The sequence below is a fragment of the Durio zibethinus genome, chromosome 8 (assembly GCF_047325235.1).
Source record: "Durio zibethinus cultivar Kanyao isolate XHJ-2024 chromosome 8, ASM4732523v1, whole genome shotgun sequence".
NCBI classification, from domain to species: domain Eukaryota; kingdom Viridiplantae; phylum Streptophyta; class Magnoliopsida; order Malvales; family Malvaceae; genus Durio; species Durio zibethinus.
Window position 1 is genome coordinate 21,433,245 of NC_143169.1, and position 19,309 is coordinate 21,452,553.

The 19,309-nt window shown below is 30.9% G+C and overlaps 1 protein-coding gene and 1 pseudogene across 2 annotated transcripts; both read right to left on the reverse strand.

Annotated features, from left to right (window-relative positions):
- Positions 1-5,947: 5,947 nt before the first annotated feature.
- On the reverse strand, positions 5,948-7,500 carry LOC149517616 (cytochrome c oxidase assembly protein cox19, mitochondrial-like). Its single transcript, XM_089764683.1, has 3 exons — positions 7,400-7,500; positions 6,572-7,193; positions 5,948-6,432 (listed from the first exon to the last, which is right to left on the reverse strand). Exons 2-3 carry the CDS (start codon positions 6,680-6,682, stop codon positions 6,331-6,333), a joined length of 213 nt encoding a protein of 70 aa, XP_089620809.1. The 5' UTR covers positions 6,683-7,193; positions 7,400-7,500; the 3' UTR covers positions 5,948-6,330.
- On the reverse strand, positions 7,350-18,753 carry LOC111278945 (uncharacterized; annotated as a pseudogene). The gene is made up of 10 exons (XR_016344203.1): positions 18,747-18,753; positions 10,863-11,086; positions 10,201-10,277; positions 9,338-9,564; positions 9,075-9,229; positions 8,931-8,975; positions 8,736-8,828; positions 8,458-8,554; positions 7,890-7,946; positions 7,350-7,702 (listed from the first exon to the last, which is right to left on the reverse strand). The product of XR_016344203.1 is annotated as an uncharacterized LOC111278945 (transcript).
- Between the last annotated feature and the right edge of the window lie 556 nt (positions 18,754-19,309).

A 19,309-nucleotide genomic window follows, 5' to 3' on the forward strand; every position in this document is an offset into this window, starting at 1 on the left:
GACATTTTACCTCTTTCCTTATTCAAGCATATTTTTCTCAATTTACCTCTCAATGTGAATGGTGATAATTAGTTGGGGTTCTTTAAAAAAAAAATCATAATAAGCTCAAAGGGGTAGCAATGGCTGGTTTTACGAATGGTAAAAGAAATATGAAAATTTTTCATCTTAAATGTGAATGATTTCTTTGAAAATTATCCATTGAACAAAAATAAACTCATGAATCTTTATAAAAGACTGCATATCTTTAAGACATATCTATTTCATATCTATCAGCAGCTTTTTTTTTGCTCAAATAGTCTCCATAAATCAATATGAATAAGTTCTCAAAATTAAATGTTAAAATTATTATTATCATTGTCTAAACATTCATCATTAAGAATGGGAATAAAAAATTATGACAAATAACAAAGCACGAAATAGTGGTTGGGATGAAAGAGAAAATGTAATGAAATGCATTATCTTTGCCTTTTATTGAAATGATTAAAAATGAAATCTTATTGCATAAAAGAATTCCTAACACTACTTTCGAAAGAAAACCTAGAATAACAAGCAATAACCAACCAGCTTTAACATCTTTTTCCTTTCCAAAATTATGCCCCATGCAATCAAGTGAAGGATTTTTATTAACATCCTACCCCCTGATTTGTTGTAGCTCTCTAAGTCTTTTCAAATCACACTTATTTTTTATCTTCACTCGAAATATTAACATTGTGATTAGACAATGAATTGCTACTAACATTAGGCATTGCTACCCCTTATTAATTAAAATTTATCATTCCATCCTTGATCAATCTTGCACCTTATGCTTTAGAGCAGTGCAATTCTTCATGAAATGACCAACAATTTCATAATGGTAGTCACAGTGGATTTTAAGATCATACCACTTAGGATAAGGTGGCTTGAGTGACTCCAAACAGTTAGGGATAATCAAGTGATTATTGTAAAACTCTCAGTATAATTTCATATAAGTCATAGGGATTGGATCAAATACAAGTTTTTCTCAGACAATTTGTAGCTTTCGTGAACCATTTGTTGGGGGATGAATATGAGGTCTTGTGGGTGGTTGAATGTTAAAGCTGTATATGAGAGCTTGGGGGCTAAAAATAAGTTGGTATGTTGATGAGTAAGATGGTTATGAAACTGACTAATATGAGTAAGGTGAGGTATTATTCACTGTAAGATAGTATGAAAAATAATCTTATGGTGAATAAAGTTGATAACCCCTAAATTATCTATTAAAGCTCACGGCTTGAGCTTCAATCTCTTTCTTTTTTAGCCCTTTTTTAGTTTTCCCTCCTTTCAACTTGCCATTTTTAATGGCATTTTTAATGATTTCACTTGAGATCACCATGTCGATAAAATTTTTCATTGCATTTTCTATCATCTTTTTGTAATAGGGAGATTTCAAAGTGCTAACAAATAACACTGTGGTCTTTTTCTCAGTTAAAGAAGGCAGTACTTAAGTAGCTATGTCTCTCTACCTTTGGGTATATTCTTTGAATGATTAAGTCATTTTTTTTTCATATTCTGCAAAAAAAAGACGATTAAAAGCTAAGTCTATTATATGCCAATACTGACTGATAAAGTCATAGGTCATATCATTCTAAGACTGAATATGAGTCTTATCCAACTAGATGTACCACCTAGTAGCGAAGCCGCTAAGGCTGTTTTAGAATACATGAATCAATAGCTTCTCATTATGAGCATGGGCAACCATTTTTTGATAATACATAGTAATATAAATTTTTTGATACTTTGTACCATCATACTTCTCAAACTCCAGAACCTTAAATTTTGGATAAATAATAACATATAGGACTAAACAGAGCCTAACAGTATCTACAGAACCATAAAAACCAATTCTCTCCACTACTCTTAACTTTTCCTCTAATAAGTTCATCTTCTGTTCAGCTTTTGAGGTTTTTAAAGTCTCATTCTCTTTAGGCCTCAATTTCTTTTTCTTTTTTGGATCATCCAATTTAGAGATTGATATTGGTTCTACTACCTTCTTAGTAAAGATAGGATTCACATAAATCTAATACTCCCTAGATTTAAAGCTGATGGTATTTCAGAGTATGTATACCCCACAGGATATGTAAACTGCTGGGATGGTGCATCCTGAGTAGACTGGGCTTGATGTGGCCCAAAACCATTAAGATATATAAGGTCAATCACATTTTATAACAAATGGTCTTGTTGGCTAGTATTTCTTTCTATTTTTTTTGCTTTGTTTAACTTATTCAAGGCATCCAAAATCTTACTCAACTCTCTTTCGAGCTTCTCTTGAGCTTTCTCTATCTTTTCAAGATAATTAAAATTTTTTTATTTCATCTGTCTGGCTTGAGCACTTGTATTGTATTAGTGATTGAAGTTCTTGCTTGGTGAAGTTATCCTTGAACCTTGAGTACCACAATTATGTCATTATTAAAAATGTTATGCTCTATGTTTGGTCTGTTGATGCATCTTGAGTGAAATGTACATTTTCATGGATGAAATCTAATATGAGAATGATGCAAATGCACAATGTTATGTATGACAATGAAAATGATGCATGACATGATAATGCAAATGCATAAAGTCAAACAAATAAAATGGTTAGATCACAAACCGTTTCTTTTTGTGTCATAACTTTAGGTTACATCTATCACTGGGTTGGAAAGGCTCTATTTTAGGGCTAGCCTCTTAAGTGTACACTATATGCAGGGTTAGGTGATTTTGACTGCTAAAGGTTTTCAAATTATTCCTTACATGATTGTCCATCATAGACTAGTAAGGCAATCCAATTCTCACCCATCACAGGCTACTAACGAAAATGATTCAATTTAAGTGAGAGTATTTTGCTAGCCATTGTGGAGATTATCACCTCACGAGAGCATAGGTATTTTACTCCTTCCTAAAAGGGATAGAGCCTGGATATAGAGCTCATCTAATATAAATGCATGTGATAGTATGGGTGAAGGAACTTATAATTATCAACCCCATAAATCAAGTGAGAAACAAAAAAGCTAAAACGTTAGTAAACAAATAACATAAGCTTTAGACTTTAAAACCATTAGATCAAATAATAGGATAAATTTAAAATTGTTATGGCCTGACTCTTTATAGTTTCCCCAGCAAAGTCATCAAATTGTCATAACATATAGATCCGTAAATTTATAGCTAAACTTAACAAATGGAGTCACCACAAATCTTTTTTTACCTTGGTGTGATTGGTCACTTAATGAATCTATCCTTTTAAGAAAATGGTAATTAAAATAATAGGTTCAGGTTTACAAACTAAAACAGAATTTGAGAGTTCGGTTACATATAAGAAAGGTCATAGCACCCCCATATGTCCATCCGAAGGATAGTACCATATTATTTTAAATTTATCCTAAGGTCTTGATTCTAATGATCTTAAATTTTATATTGATATTGGAAATAACTTTTAAGATTCTTTTATCAATCTGGTAGAACTCTCTAAAATATTCTCTCACATCAAGAGTATTCAAGAATCTCACTTGTTTTCTTAAAAAGGCTCTGTCATCGAAAAAATGATTAATTATTTTTTTATTAAAAATACATTTAATTATTTCACCATTTGGGTCAAATTAAAAATATTTTCTCTTTTGAATTTCTAAATTTTTCACCATTTAGGCCTATTTAGAAAATTTTTTTTATTTTTCTTTTTTGAATTTCTAAATTTTTAACCATTTAAGTCAATTTAGAAATTCTCTTTTTTAGTTTTCTTCCCCCCTTTTTTTTTTATCTTCAGAAGGAAAATAATATGACAATTATTTTTTTTTAAGTTTCATTTAAATTTTTCCACCATTTGAAAAAAATTTAGAGAAATTTCTTACCTAGAGATTTCTTACAAAATTTAGCATTTGAAATTTCTAAGAATCTATCATTGGATAATTGTCACATATTTTCAACCAAATTTTTATTTGAAAAATAATACAATTACTTTTATTAAAATTTCATCTAAATTATTTCACCATTTGGGATAAATTTAGAAAATTTTCTCATTTAAAGATTTCTTAAGAAATTTACCATTTGAAATTTCTAAAATTTCCATCCTTGGATAATTGTCAAATATTTTCAACCAAAATTTTTTATTTGAAAAAGAATATAATTACTTTTATTGAAATTTTATCTAAATTATTTCACCATTTATGACAAATTTAGAGAAATTTTTTACCTAGAAATTTCTTAAAAATTTATTATTTGAAATTTCTAAGAATCTCATCCTTGGGTAATTAGTATTTTTTTCAAAATTTTATTAATATTTTTAGCTTTTACTTTTTTTTTGTTTGAAAATAAATATTAATTATTGTTATTGAAACTTTATCTAAATTATTCTACCATTTTGGATAAATTTAGACAAAATTTCTCACTTATGAATTTTATAGAAATTTGCCATTTGAAATTTCTATAAATTCCATCATTGGATAATTTTATATTTTTTTATTATTTTCCCTAAACTTAATCACGCAAAAAAATACCCCTAAAAAATAAACAAACACATAAATAAAATACTAGATAAAATAAAAAAATACCAATAAAAAACCAATAAAAAGGGAAACGGCTCGGCTAAAGAGCTCAGTGTGACTTGACTCTAGACATAAAAAGTGGCTCAGAGATTCGGCTTAGAGACTAGACTCTACTCGACTCAGCTCTACTGAAGTCAAAATCTGGAGGTGGGTCAAACACGGGTCAATCTACGAGTTGGGTCACCCGAATGAAAAGCACGCGGATCTTATGGTCATTTAAGGGAAAAACGACATTGTTTTGGGGTAAGTATAAAAGGCAAAAACCAATCTTTCTTTCTTAGATTTCACTTTCCCCGTCTCTCTCTTCTTCCCTTTGCTCTCTCTCTCTCTCTCTCTCTAGACTTTCTATTGAACTCCGGTTGAATATTGTCGGATTTTGGAAAATAATGTCAAAATCTAGATTTGTTCGTCGAAAGTTGGCTAGAAGTTAACCAATTTATGGAAATCGATCGTCAGAAACTAAGGAATCTCGTTGAAATATGAAAATCTCATCGAAATTTCACCAAAAATTTTAAATTTGCCGAAAAATTCCATTAGAATATGAAAATTTTCAAAAAATTTCAAAAAATAATATTTTTAACCCAAAAATCTCCAGACAGATTTTTGATTGCTTTCACATGCTTTTTTTTATATATATATATGTGCTTCTGTATTTCTCTCTATTTTTTGTGTGTGTTCTCAAGTCTAATTAGGATCTATATTTATAAGATTTAAAATCAAAGAATCCCCATTCAACCAAAAGTTCTAATTTCTTTTAAACTCTAACTTTAAACCCAACTCAAACCCTATGACCTAATTCTAACAATTTCACCTAAATTCAACTACTTATTTTTTTATTTTTTTCAATTTTTTTAATTTTTAATTTTTATCTTTTATTAGCAAAATCGAAAGTAGGCTCTTAGACAAATTGAGGTATCTACAAATCTCTAAACAAGCCTCGAAATAAAAAGGAAAAGAGGAAAATCAATCAAGCTCAGGAAATTAAGATTTAACATTTCCCATCCTCTTATGGAGAAAATGAAGTGATCATCTTGTATTGCAAATACAGTGAAGGAAAATTAACTGCATTATCAACAATAAGAGGAAACAATCAATTCCTAGGCAATTTTAACTTTCTCATCAATATTGAATTATTACAGTGTTATTCAAAAACTTTGAAAGCTTTAGTCTCGGGATTCTCCGACCTGTATTTTTCATCGAGGAATAGGAATATGCCACATACGAACATTCCTATGAGCCCAAGAAAGATGAGCTCTGTAATGCAAGAAATCTTTCATCAGTAATCCTCGAGAAAGTCGGGTGATCAGCTTCAATTATCGATTGTCAGATTATTCTTTTCCCCAGAAGCTTCCATGTGCAATGGCTTCCCAAATCCAAGTTCTGACAAGTCCTGCTTCGCCATCAACTTCCTATACAATGCCAACTAAGAGTTATTAGAAATGAACAAGCATTTTCCATTTGAAAGTCAAAATTAAAAAGTTATATACAAGATCTTAAATCAGGAATTATCCACCATGATTTTCAAGTACAAATTTCTGTTCAATATTGGACCATTAATCTGATCATGGATTTTACATTTGGGTTTGGCATGCATTTGAACCAGCAACCTCAACTTCTGAGCAAACAGATATTCCTTAACAAAATTTTCTGAAGGAAAATAAAAATTATATCATAGGAAAAACATAAAAAAGAAAAGGGTATCTATCACGATAGTAATCTATAAAAAATTGAAAACACTAATGCGTATATGTTCATAACAAAGCCCTTTCTTTATCAGAAGCAAAGACAACTATGACACTCATTTTTCCGTTGGGCAGTGCAAGTATTTCTTGGAGAATTGTCTGCATTTTTCCGATTTATGGCCAGAAGTTTTAAGACAATTGAGGTACTCTTTCTTCTCCTAAAAAAAAAAATTACCAGTTGGTAACAAGAAGGTTAAAACTACAAAAAGGAGACATTCAACTCAAAACCTCAATTACAAAGTCCTTTTCAAGAAACTAGTAGTTCCTTTAAAGAAATTCAAATGCAACATTACTCACCAAGTCGCATTCATGCATATTATCCAAAGGGAAGATGCCTTTCTCTGGTGGCACTGGCCTCAGCCCTCTATTCCCACCAGATGCACCAGCTGCCCCAAAACCGCTGCTCATTTCAACACAATTAAAAACAACAAAAAAATTCCCAGCAGCAAAAATGGGAGAGCTTATTTGTTCAATTATCTTCAAAAAGGTTACCCATTTTGGGAAACTACAAAATTAGCATCTTCAGAGGACATTTATCAAACAGCTTATCTAACAATTCAAATTGAACCAAAGAAAACAAAGGGATTTTCATACAACAAGCCTACTATAAAACAAGGGAAAACGGTTCCTTTTCCAAGCTTCAAGAGAATGGGAAATTGACACAAATGCATGGGAAAACGATATTTTTAAGAACTATAATGGCAAGCTGGAAATTTTGAACAGATTAATCATCAAAGAAACAAAATTTATCTCGTAAGACAAAAAGGGGAAATTGATTGTCATTTTATTAAATTATCTACGCTCATTCAACAGTGTTTTGATCACTAAAGTTGCCTCCTTTTAGCTCTTCCAGTGTGTCTGCTACTTCGCCTCTCTCCCAATAGACTCGGGCTTTAAAAGTGGGATTTCTGCTGGCAACCTAGAAACAGCCGGGTCGGATTGAGTTGGCCTTGACTGTTGTTGGACCCAAATCAAAATGGATTTTTTAATTTGAGTAGAGACTCTTTTTTTAAGAAAAAAAGTGGAGACTTTATCCAAATATGCATAATATTGCAGTGAAAGTTGCAGCTCGCAATGGAGAAGCATGTACAATTTGTAATTAATGGATAACACTTGGATACATACATGGATGGGTGGTATGTTCTCCATCCCCGTGTAGCTGAATTTTGACATTTAACAGTTATGGATTTCTGTAAGAAAAAAATGGAAAGAAAATTGTGTTAACTCTAGAACTTTGCTGTTGACCGTACTGTGGCTATTCTAAACTATGCTTGCAGCTCTTGCATGAACCTGATCCTCGACTGGAATTTGCAGTTGAAGGAGCTATACTGGCTGTTTTCTCAATGTTGATGTCGGCCTATATGCATGTGGTTGCTGAATTATTACCAAAACTGAATTTCTTGAACTTTCATCTAGAGGAGAAGTTGGCTACACCAGTAAAAAGAATTTTGAACAAAACCTTATCCATAAAAGAGTTTGAAACCAAATATGGAGTGCTGGTTTGTTGAGAAAGAATTGCGGCAATAGTAGATGTTAATATATGGAGCAACAGCTCAGGAATAGCTCTTACAAGTTACAACAATCGATAAATACAAGTTCAATCTGCGTTGCTTACCACACCAATGTGCCATTCATGACTTTGAAACTCTCTGAAAGTCGTGGCATCCATTTCCTGCAGTTGCATGACTTGTTATTATCAGAAAATAGAATATAAGACTGAAGTTGAGTATTATTACATATTCCTTCCATTCATGGATTCCTGTTGATGGAAGAATTTGCTCTTGCGAGCTTCTTTTAGTTGGACAGCTTCAATGTTCTTAGGATTTCTCAATCCCCGTGAGCTTAAGTTGGCTTCTTAAATCAAAGTATCAGAGTAAAAAAAAAAAATATCGACAGCAAGACTGGTGTTCTTCCAGAGTCACTGTAAGATTAACAATGATTAACAATTACAAACATGTTATTTCTTGACGTCTTAAAAATAGATGATGCACAATGAGACAAGCTGCACCAAGTGGATAGAAAAATCAATCCAATCATTTATGCAACGTAAATTAAGATTTTAAATGACTCCATCCACATGTAAACTAATGCCCAGCTCTGTAAGAGTCTATTAAACAAGTAAAGATCTCACAAAAAAATTAGTCAGAATCTTGTTGAAGTGTTAAAATGGAAAATTAACTTACTATATGGTAGATTGGATGGACCATTGAATCCACTTTTGGTTTCAAAGTTGGCATAACTGAAAAACGTGTTGCCAATTCTTGTGACCTAAGAGTCCACCTGGAAAAAAAAAAAAAGCAGGAAAAGCCATCAAATACTGTATTGAAATGGCTTAATATCTAATCAAGTGATTAAGAATCATCTAAGAATGGTACTTTTGCTCTACATTACATGAGTTCATTAGTGACTGTGAACTACACATTTCCAAGGAAAGACTCGTGATTGGGTAATTGATACATACCCAATGTACATTAAGATGCAGAATTGTGCCCATTCTCGAACCAACAACTGAAGCCAGTAATTCTCTGAGGAGCCATCCAAGTTTAAGTATATATGGAAATAAAAATGTCAAGTTGTCATATTAGTCATGAACTTATGATTTGTATTTCGCAAATATCATCATAGCCAGAGAAGGTAAGGTTGACATATTCATACCACAGTTTCGGCCATGGCAACCAATTGCATAGCACCCGGAAATTTCCTGCACGGTTGTGAACCAAACTCAACTTATGATATTGTTCTCATTAAAAGCAATCAATAAGGGATTAAAATATTGAAATGACAAAATGTCAAAACATACTTGAACATTATATGCTTGGCATAAACAGCATCATGCAATGAATGGACATTCTCATCGTCTATAAAAGTCAACCATTCCCGCAACACTAATAGATTTTGTGATATATGGTGAAAAATTACATAGAATGAAATTATGTAATTAAGCAGTAGAAGAATCTGTAAAATGGTGCATTAAAAGGTGTTATTAGTTCATTACTTAAAGGATGAAATAAGAAGTTATAGTTAATTAGGCAGCAGATTATATTAGCTAATCAAGAAACTCACCGTGAAATAAGGTACAGAAGCTCTGTAGCCAACAAGTGTTAAGTAAAATACACATCCAAGTGCAGCAGTAGTTCGTTCTCTGTTATTGAAAGGCGCTCACAGGTGCTGCAGTATCATGAGAGATGAGCAAAAAGGAAACAAATGAGGTTGTCTGAAAGAGCACTCCAGTTACATACACCCCAAACGACATCCACAGTGAGCATACCTGAAGATATAAGCACGAATACCTGCAAGAACGGTCCCTTTGAAATCTGAAAAATAGCTTTTTATAAAGTAGAGTTAAAATAAGTAACATAGCTAAACTTCTTCCAGATAGCCATCAAATGCAACATGTAGTACATAAGCCAGAGTTTCCTGCAGTGACTTTCTAATTATTCAGAACTACAACCACACCGAATAAATAAATACCATTAACTTTGTTCTTTTCAGAGACTTCCCATTGCCACCCCACTATTATATCTGATATTATTTCATCTATTAGATCGTTATAATCATCCTCATGTCTAACCCGAAATTTTCCCTTAACTTGCAGGCTGAAATTTTTCCTTTTTTTTTACATTCAGCATTACAGAGGTTTTCCAATGTTAGGAAAACTAATGCAGAAAAATGACATCAAATCAATTAAACTGGAGTCCCATTCAGAGATGCAAAGTTGTCAGTAGTATCAATTTTAACAAGTTCTTTCCAACTACGCATGCAACTTATGAAGCAATCAAAAAGACTTCCTTTTTCACCAATAAATCACAAAATCATGGATAATTGGAATTGCATACAAAAGCGATTCTTGTAAACCTTTTGCTTCAAAGATTAATAAAGATAAACAACTTAAGTTTAGTTGCAATTGTTGCAAAATCAGAACTTACCAAAAAAGGAAGGATAGAGCGAGTTGCAAGGCTTTAATCAATAGAACAGAGGCAAGAGTCCACTGTAAGTTATTTCTCTGTTCTAGTGTAACATTAACATAATAGAAAAAACAAAATTACAACAATGATGAAAATTCATAAGAAACATCCAATAATTTGTCATTATTAGGTATGGAAAAAAAATGAAAGATACAAAATTTCCACTAAACAACTATGCGCCTTAACCTTATAGAAAAGAACCAAACAACATATTTGGAACTAGGAGGAACATCCAAAGTTCAAAACCAATAGATAAAAACTTAAACTTTATAGGCCATTTTGAAAATAACTCAAATTTTTTTTTGAAACTTTTATAAGATATGTTTTCTTCTTTCATGCTGAATTTATATCTATAGCAAAAGAAAATGGAAAAAAAAATCTTTCTGTTATTCAATTGATAATAATTATATCAACAACTAAACCCAGTTTGTTTACGAGAAAAATAAATGAAAATGAAAACATAATTTCTGAAAAGAAGTAAGAAAAGAAAATGGAAAAAGAAAATTTTTTAAAAAGATCCAAACATAGCTGAAGACTTGATTTTAACAAAGAAAGCAGCAAAATTCAATTAAATGAAACGTAAAACTTAAAAAAAAAAAAAAAAAAGAACTAAAGAAAATGACCTGGAAATGGCGGTTTTTGTAAGTGTTGAAAGTCGAAGAACAAGCGGAGAGGAACCAAATGGATAGGAAGCCCAAGTAGAGAGAAGGGATAGGTCGATACGACTCGTCGAGTCCGACTCGATTCGACTCACTGACTCCGACACGTTCATGTTTAAGGTTTCGGTTTGGTACGTTGTTGGTGTTGCTTGCTGCCTTGTCGATGGGTTTAGCTTTGGGTTTTATGTCTGGTTTTTATGCTAGGTTGGGATTTTGCGTTTGTTTACGGATTTTTTCTGTTCTTAGTAATAATTTTTGGCCAAGCTAATGAAAGCCTAATGAAAATTTTAGCTTAAGTTAATTTTTTATTTAAAAAACTTGTTTTTCAGTTTTGTTATATTTTGATTGTCACATGTCATCGTTAATGAGGAATAAAAGTAGAACCATATGAGATAAAGTTTTTTTTTTTATGTCTTGGACTTTTAATGTTTTTGTAGTTATTTTGAATCTCTATAAATTTGGAATCGAATCGAGTCAAACCCATAAGAGACATAAGCTCCTTTAAGTTTATTTTCTCTATTCACAAAACTCAAAATTGAGATCTTATTTAAAAAAAATTGAATTTCTTATCACTCGGTATCGTAATAATTTTGAGACCATAAGATATAAAGAATTTTAAAATCAAGAAAAATAAAAAAAGCACCACCAATCATTTTTTAGGATATGATTGACCACTCAAAATTTTATTTTTTGAATAAAACTATAAAAACAAGTTTAAATTTTATCAAAAAGATAAATTTTAATTTATGAAAATCAAATTGAATCCGAGAGTCAGTTACATGTGAAGAATGATGAACATCCTTACAGTGCCTATAAATTGGTACCAATTAATCATACGTTATTTTTGGTATTGGATGAAATAGTTTTGTTTTGAAATTTAAAAATAACTCATTTTTATTATTTAAAAAAAATAATTTTATCAAAATTCTTTATTTAAGAGCATCGAAAAAATCTTTAAGTTAAAAAATTATTTTAAAATTCTCTAATATCTAGATAGAACTTTAAAGATAATACTTTTAACTAATATTTACCATGACATCCCTTGAAAATGAAATTAACATTCTTTAAGAAAGATAATTATTGATAATTCCCTAACATCTAAGCAGAGTATCAAGAATTATTCACCTTAAGATGTTATTTTTTTTTATTTCACATTTTTAAATTAAACATTTTTTTTATGCAAGAATGCCAATGATGGTATTATTAGACAACAAACGATAACTAAAAGCATAAACATGCGAATCGAGTGCAATCAATAATAAATAGATACAGTAATAGATATTATGCATACTGATAAAATGCAAATTTGAAATTAGGTTCTTAAATATAATGAAACCACCCTGACTCCCTAACAACTAGGTAAAATTTAGATGCGATTATTTATATTTAAGGTCTTATTATATCTATCTATATTTTAGGTGCGACTATTTATTTGTTTAATCCCTTTATTAATGCAAATTAAGGTCTCATATGAAAACTAATGAAATAAAGTTTCTTGAATATCTCATCATTTAGGCGGCATTCGAAAACAAATTATTTCAAGTGTGATTTTCACACGTATCCTTAGAATTTTAGAATGGTTTTGAGTAGGATTTTAGGGTGGAATCTAAAGGTTTGGTGATGAATTGGGATTGTGTGTTGATTTTATAGTTTGAAGTTAGGTTTAGGGTTTTGACAAATTTTTTTATTTAGGGTCTCATTTTAGGGTTTTCAAATTTAGGATTTTAGATTTTAGGGTTTGGTTTTTGGGATTTGAGATTTAAGGTTTTAAGGTTCGAAGTTTAAGATTTTGATTTAAGGATTTGAAGGTTTTATGGTCTTAATTTTAAGGTTTTGAAATTTAAGGTTTTAGTTTTTGAAAAAAACACAAACATCTCTAAAAATCTTCAACATTTGAGACGGATTTTCAAAGCAAGTTCAATTTTTATGATTTTCAAAAATTAATTAAAATTTTCATATATTTCTTTTCTTATGAAAATTATTATTATTATTTTTTTTTTTTTTATAATTCTCCAATATCTATGTGGAATTATTTTAGAAGATTATTTTTATTTCCTCCAACATCTAGGCAGAGAAAAAAATTTATTACTTTATTCTTATTATCATTTTTGTAAATTACTATTATTATTTTTTAAGCATTTTTTAGTTATTATCCTATTTTATTTTTATTTTATTTTATTTATTATTATAAATTATTATTATAAAATAACAAATATTTATTCTAACATTTTAACATGCATAAATATTAATAATAAAATTTAAAGTAACAAAAATAATATATAAAAAAATTCAAAAAAAAAATTAATTAAACCAGACCGGACCGTTGGGTTGGTCTAGTAGGCTCGATGGTTCAGACCAATCCGAACCGATTCACTGACAATTCGTTTAGATCGGTTGAAGGCTTGCTAAAATAGGTCGTTGGGTCAAGTTATGCGAATCTCGAGTCAAACTCAGGTACATATGCAGATCCCTTTATTTAAAGCAACATTGTTTTAGGCTTTATCATTTTTTCTATATAAGCTCAAAAAAACTTTTTTTGCTCATTTCTTCTTCTGTTCCAAAAAAAAAATCCTCTTAGCCCCAAAGATCCTCTCAAACATTGCCAGAGTCTGACATCATACCACCATGCCGGTAGCCGCCTAAGGTGGCAGCTGATGGTCATCGACAGCCATGAGGTCACCGAAAATGCCAAAAAATCTTTCAAAAGTTTTTCACAATGCCCTATTTCCAGATCCGATCTTTTTTTCACCCAGAACAACTCTGATCGACATAAATCAAGGTTAAAAGTTTCAATCTTCTCTCTTTTTTTTTTTTTTTTTTTTTATAAACTGAACTGATGGTTGATTCTTTTGCTTATTTGCAAGGGCTTTAGTGCTGAGGTTCCTCTCTACGGGGAGGACTGTATTTTTTTTTTTTAGGTTGGTTTTTTTTTTTTTGAGTCGGTGCTTAGGTTAGAGGGTTTAGGACGTGCATGGAGTTGGTCTGGGAATGCATAAGGTTAGATAGAATTATGGGTGTAGAAGATTTGGAGTTTCTGGTTATAGGAAAGCTTAGGGTTTCTGGGTGTGAGAGTTTTGGAGTTTCTGGCATGAAAGCTTGGGGTTTTTTGGGCGTGGAAGAGTTGGAGTTTCAATGTGTCCAAAGATCTGGAAGGGAAAAGAGCTAGGTGTTTTAAAAAGCTAGGTGTCGAGATAGTGGGTAGAATAGGTGGTGGTTATAGGGGGTGACTGCAGGTATGGCTAGGGGCTATAAGGGTGGCTAATATGGTGGCTGCAAGAGGGTTGGAGGTATGAGTAGGGTAGGCTGTAGGCGGTGGCTGGTTTGGTGGTTGCAGGAGTGGCTGGTGCCAATAGCTAGAGGTGCGTCACCATTGGCACTGGACCTTTTCCTTTTTTTGTGTTCTATTTTTTTTTTGTTTTCTTTGTTTTTATTAATTATTATATTTAATTATTAATTAATTTCAATATTAATAAAACAAAACTTGAAAACAAGATTTAATCTAATAAATTCGGACAAAATTCGGTGTCTACACTCAAACAAACAAGCATTGGTTATGAGATTAGTTATTCATTCACTACTTTACTCTCTCTTTAATTACTCTTCACTTTTTTTGTTTATTTCTTTTCTTCTCATGCAACTTACTAATTTAAGCATGAAATATATTTTCGATTTCTTGACTTTTCTTTTGTGACAAATCACATATACTTTTTCTTTTTAACTTTCACCGAAGCTTTTAATGATTGAACTAGAAATTACATTAATAAATTTAAATTCAATTTTTGTTTTTGTTAAAATTTAAAGTCAACTAGTTACTTGGTTATTTTTACCAAAGATTTTTTTTTTAGTCCTACACCTTTTGATCTAATGATTAAAAAAATTTTACAAAAATATAAAAATTTTAGTTCTGAGCTAAAATCTTCTTTTTTTTTCTTTGTAAAGGTTATATTTTTTCCTTAACCAAAAAAAAAGATTTTTTTTAAATAATGTGTTTGACGTTAAGGAGTTTTTCTAAACTAGAAAAGGTAATATATTTTGAAAATAAAAGGTTTAGACTAGAGTATAACTGCATACCAACTATGAAGACTTTTTTTAAAACTTTTTTAGGGTTAATGTAAGGATAGGATTTAGGGTTTTAATTTTTAAAAATGTAAAGAGAATGGGCCAAATTTTTGAGTAAATGATATTAGTGGTTACAAGTTTTAGATGCATGTACTCATTACTATGCTACAATTTGGAAGGATTAAAATCAAATCGAATCCTGGTAAAAAAATTAAATCGCATCAAATCATCCAAGATTATTCACTTTATAATAATTTTTTTAATTTTAATGATATTGTTTTAAAGTGAGAAATTTTTAGATTTTGTATAGTATTTGTAGACACCAAATTTGTTTGGATGTTAATCATATCTCGATTGAATATTTATCGGATATTGGGTTTTCAAACTAAGTTTTGTTGCAATTCTATTTGGGTCGAAACCCAATTTCAATTCAATTGGCTTTAAGCCCGATTTTAATTCGAATAGGCCCAAAATACAATTTTGATTGGGCCCGAGGCCCAGTTTTATCATTTTAAGCCCAAAGCCTTTTTATTTTATTTTATTAAAAAAAAAACAAACAATATGTAAAAGAGAAAATCCAAAAAAAAAAAAACAAAAGCTAAAAAATAAAAAACAAAAGAGCTGGTGCACGGCACCACTGCCACTTTTATGTTCACCACCCATGCCCATACCCCTGCCAAGACTGGACAATACAGAAGAATAAGGGGGTAGAAAGAGGGCTGGTGTTTGGGGTACTGTACACGACACCCCCCTCTGCCATTCACCCAGGCACAAGGCATGGTTGGAGCTCTATAAATAGAGCTCCTAGCCAAACCAAAAAAAAAAAGAAGAGACCCTACCAAAAAAAAATAAAATAGAGCTTTCTGTCAAAAAGAAAACCAAGAAAAAAAATGAAAGCCATAGTCCCCAAGGTAAGGGAACCCAGCATGAGAGCCCCTGCAAAAAGAGAAAACAAAATCAATCTAAAAAAAAAAAAAGAGTTTGGTCAAAACTTTGAAGGTCGATTCAGGTTGTTTAGGACTCTTTTTGGTGAAAAAGAGGTCGGATCTGTGTTTTGGGGGACGAAGAGGATCTTTTGGGGGTTTTTGGGATTTTTAGACCACCCATCAGTGACCACTGACAACGATCAATACGGTGGCTGACGATCGGCCGACTGATCTAGAGAAAGAGGTTTTGACGAAAGTAGAGAGGTAGAGAGAGAGGGAAAAGAGAAAATGAGAGGAAAAAAATTGGCTTTTATAAAAAGTTGAAAGCCAAAACGATGTCGTTTCATTAAACGACGTTGTTTTATAGAAAGTTGAAAGCAAAAACGACGTCATTTCATTAAAGGACCAAAACGACGTCGTTTTGCCCCAAGATCCTCGCATCAACCTGTCGACCCGACTTGTGGTCTGCGCAACCAATCCGAAGACCTAGCTCCCCTTTCCTTGGACCAATCTAGTTTGACAGGTGCTGAACCGACCCAAACTAATTCAGACAGACCCCGAACTGCTGAACACAACCAGATTGCCGAATCGTCCGAACCAACGTTGACCGGTCCAATTCAGGTGCAATTTTTTTAAATTTTTTTAAATTTTTTTAAATATTATTTTTGTTATTTTAAATTTTATTATTAATATTTATGCATGTTAAAATGTTTAAATTTGCTAGAATAAAATTTTTTTATAATAATAATTAATAAAAATAAATAATGAAATATATAGTAAAATTTGTGATCATTTTATTATTATTAAAATAAACTTTATAATAATAATACAAAATAATAAAAAATGTAAGAAAAAAAATTTTTATCCGACGATAAGATTCATAGGTACTCCGAGTAATGATACCTATGAAATCTCTAGGTGAGAAGATGTTTTTAAATACTACAAGTGTATTTGAGTATTTATAAAAAATTTTCAATAGAATAAAATTTTTCTTTTTTTTGTTATAAAATAATAAATAAAAATTAACTAATAAATTAAGAATAGGTAATAAAAAAATAAGAAAAAAGGAAGTTTTATCTGATGATGGGATTCTAAAAGTATTTTTTTAGAAGATTTTTTTTAATATTACCAATGTATTGAAATATTTATAAAAAAATTCAATATAATAAAAATTCTTTTTTTCTTCAAATTTTTTAAAATGAAAATATTAATAAAAATTAATAAGATTTTTAAATAAAAAAATAAAATGTGTGCATTAACGTATCATCACTTGCATTATGCATGGCATAGTTTTTTACGAAAAAAAATTTGAGCTTCCGAGTATGAGATCCTAATGTATTCAGAGAAGCGATACTTAAAAAATCTCTAGGTGAGAAAAAGTTATTATAATGTTACCAACATATTAGAACATTTTAAGAATTATTTTAATAAAAAAGTTTTAATTTATTTTTTTCGAATAAAATTTAAGTACTAAATAAATAAGAAAAACAATTCCAATAAATGAAAAAATAAAAAAAATTATTTTTCAAATAATGAAAATGAGACTATTTTTTATCAAAATCAAAGGATAACGCGTAGTTAAGTGGTACCATTCTTAAACGGGCGCTGTGGGAGTGCTAATCCTTCCCCACGCATAACCGACTCCTGAACCCAAACTGTTTCATAAACCACGAAATTATTTTTTTAATAAATTTTAATTAATTTTAAAATCTTATTAGAATGATAAATTCTAAAAGGTGACTAATCGCACCTAGCCAAAAAAGATTGGTGACAACTTCGTTTTTCATTCTTTTATTTTCGTTTCCAAATTCGTCGAGCTGTCCCAAAACCGTTACGACAGCTTGGTGACTTCATTGGAGATGTCATTTATTTTTGAGAGTCAGGCCAAAATTAACTATGTGTTATCCTTAATTTTGCTTTAAATAGTTTTAATCGATGTTTATTAGGTTCCCAGATTTTGATTCCTAAAAACAAAAACAAAAAAACAAATCAAAAACAAAAGGAAAATTTTACATGCATTTTTTTTACTATGCCTTTTATGCTTTATGTTTCTGCATCGATTACTCTCGATAAATTAGGAAACATATACACACACAATGACATGATGTATCTCATGCATGAGCTCTATACTCGGGCTCCGTCCCTTATAGAAGGAAGTAAAATACCTATGCTCTCGTGAGGTGATAACCTTCGCAATGGCAAGCGAAATACTTCCACTCAAATTAAACCATTTTCATTCGTAGTCAGTAATTGGTGAAGATCGAGGTATCTTACTAATCCAACGTGGACGACAGTAAATAACAATTTAAGAAATTTTAGACGTATGTCAACCTAAACCAAGCATGTAATAAGCCTAGGAAGCTAACCTTAGGTAGAGCCTTACCCACTCACTTGTAGAAAATACCTAAGTCTAAAACGTATAACAATAAAAGTTGTGTGTAATACAAAAAAAAAATCTCAAAACACAAAAAAGGACATTTTTTAATCTCAAACCACACACTAACTCGATTTTGTTTTGTTTTCTTTTTCTTTTTACATAAATCATATCATATAGTTTTGTATCGAGATATTTGTCTTAGGGCATCTTTCTTTCGAGAAGTTCTTCATAGATCCCATAGAATTATAGATTTTTTCAAATCTTATGTAATAAAAATCGTATGGAATTAATGAGAATTTTTAGTGCTAAAATTTGTCCAAGAGCAAATATCTTCAACTTGCATTCATGCATCATATGCACCATTTTTGTTTTTTTTCAAAAAAATCAAAAAATAAAATTTTCAACGCATGGCATTCTAATTTTAAAAATTTATGGTAATAAAGGTTCAAGAATAGTTTGTCCACCAAAAATTTTGACTCAACCTACCTGCCATTCATACAACACCAGAGTTCAAATAAGAATCATGGAACAAGAACAGGTTAGTTGATTTGAAAGAATTGAGAATACTCAAGAAGAATTAAAAGGGGATATTGATAAGATAATGGACATGCTCAAGGAGCTTGATAAAGAAAAAGTGATAGAAGGAAATCTCATCTTTCAAAAGCAATCGCCAAACATGGTGGATCTTGTTTACCTTCCAAGGTTTGAGCCACGACTAACCCAACCTTCTCAAGGAGTTAGAGTTCAAATTTTTACTCTTGGAGGATATGCTCACCCTTATCTAGGAATGACGTCCACACCTGCTCTAAGACAATTCTTAAATTTTGCTAATCCTATCATGGCAGAAAAATCATCTAGGTCAATCTTGATTCCAAACTTGGATAACCCTAAGGAGAGAGAAAAGCTAAGGATGAAGGCATTTGATAAAGTAAAAGATACCAATACTCGACAGAAGATGAAATTATTAGAAGAAAGACTCAAAGTCATAGAGAGAATGAATTTTTATGGCTCCACGGATGTAACTGAGCATTGCTTGGTTCCAGACATGG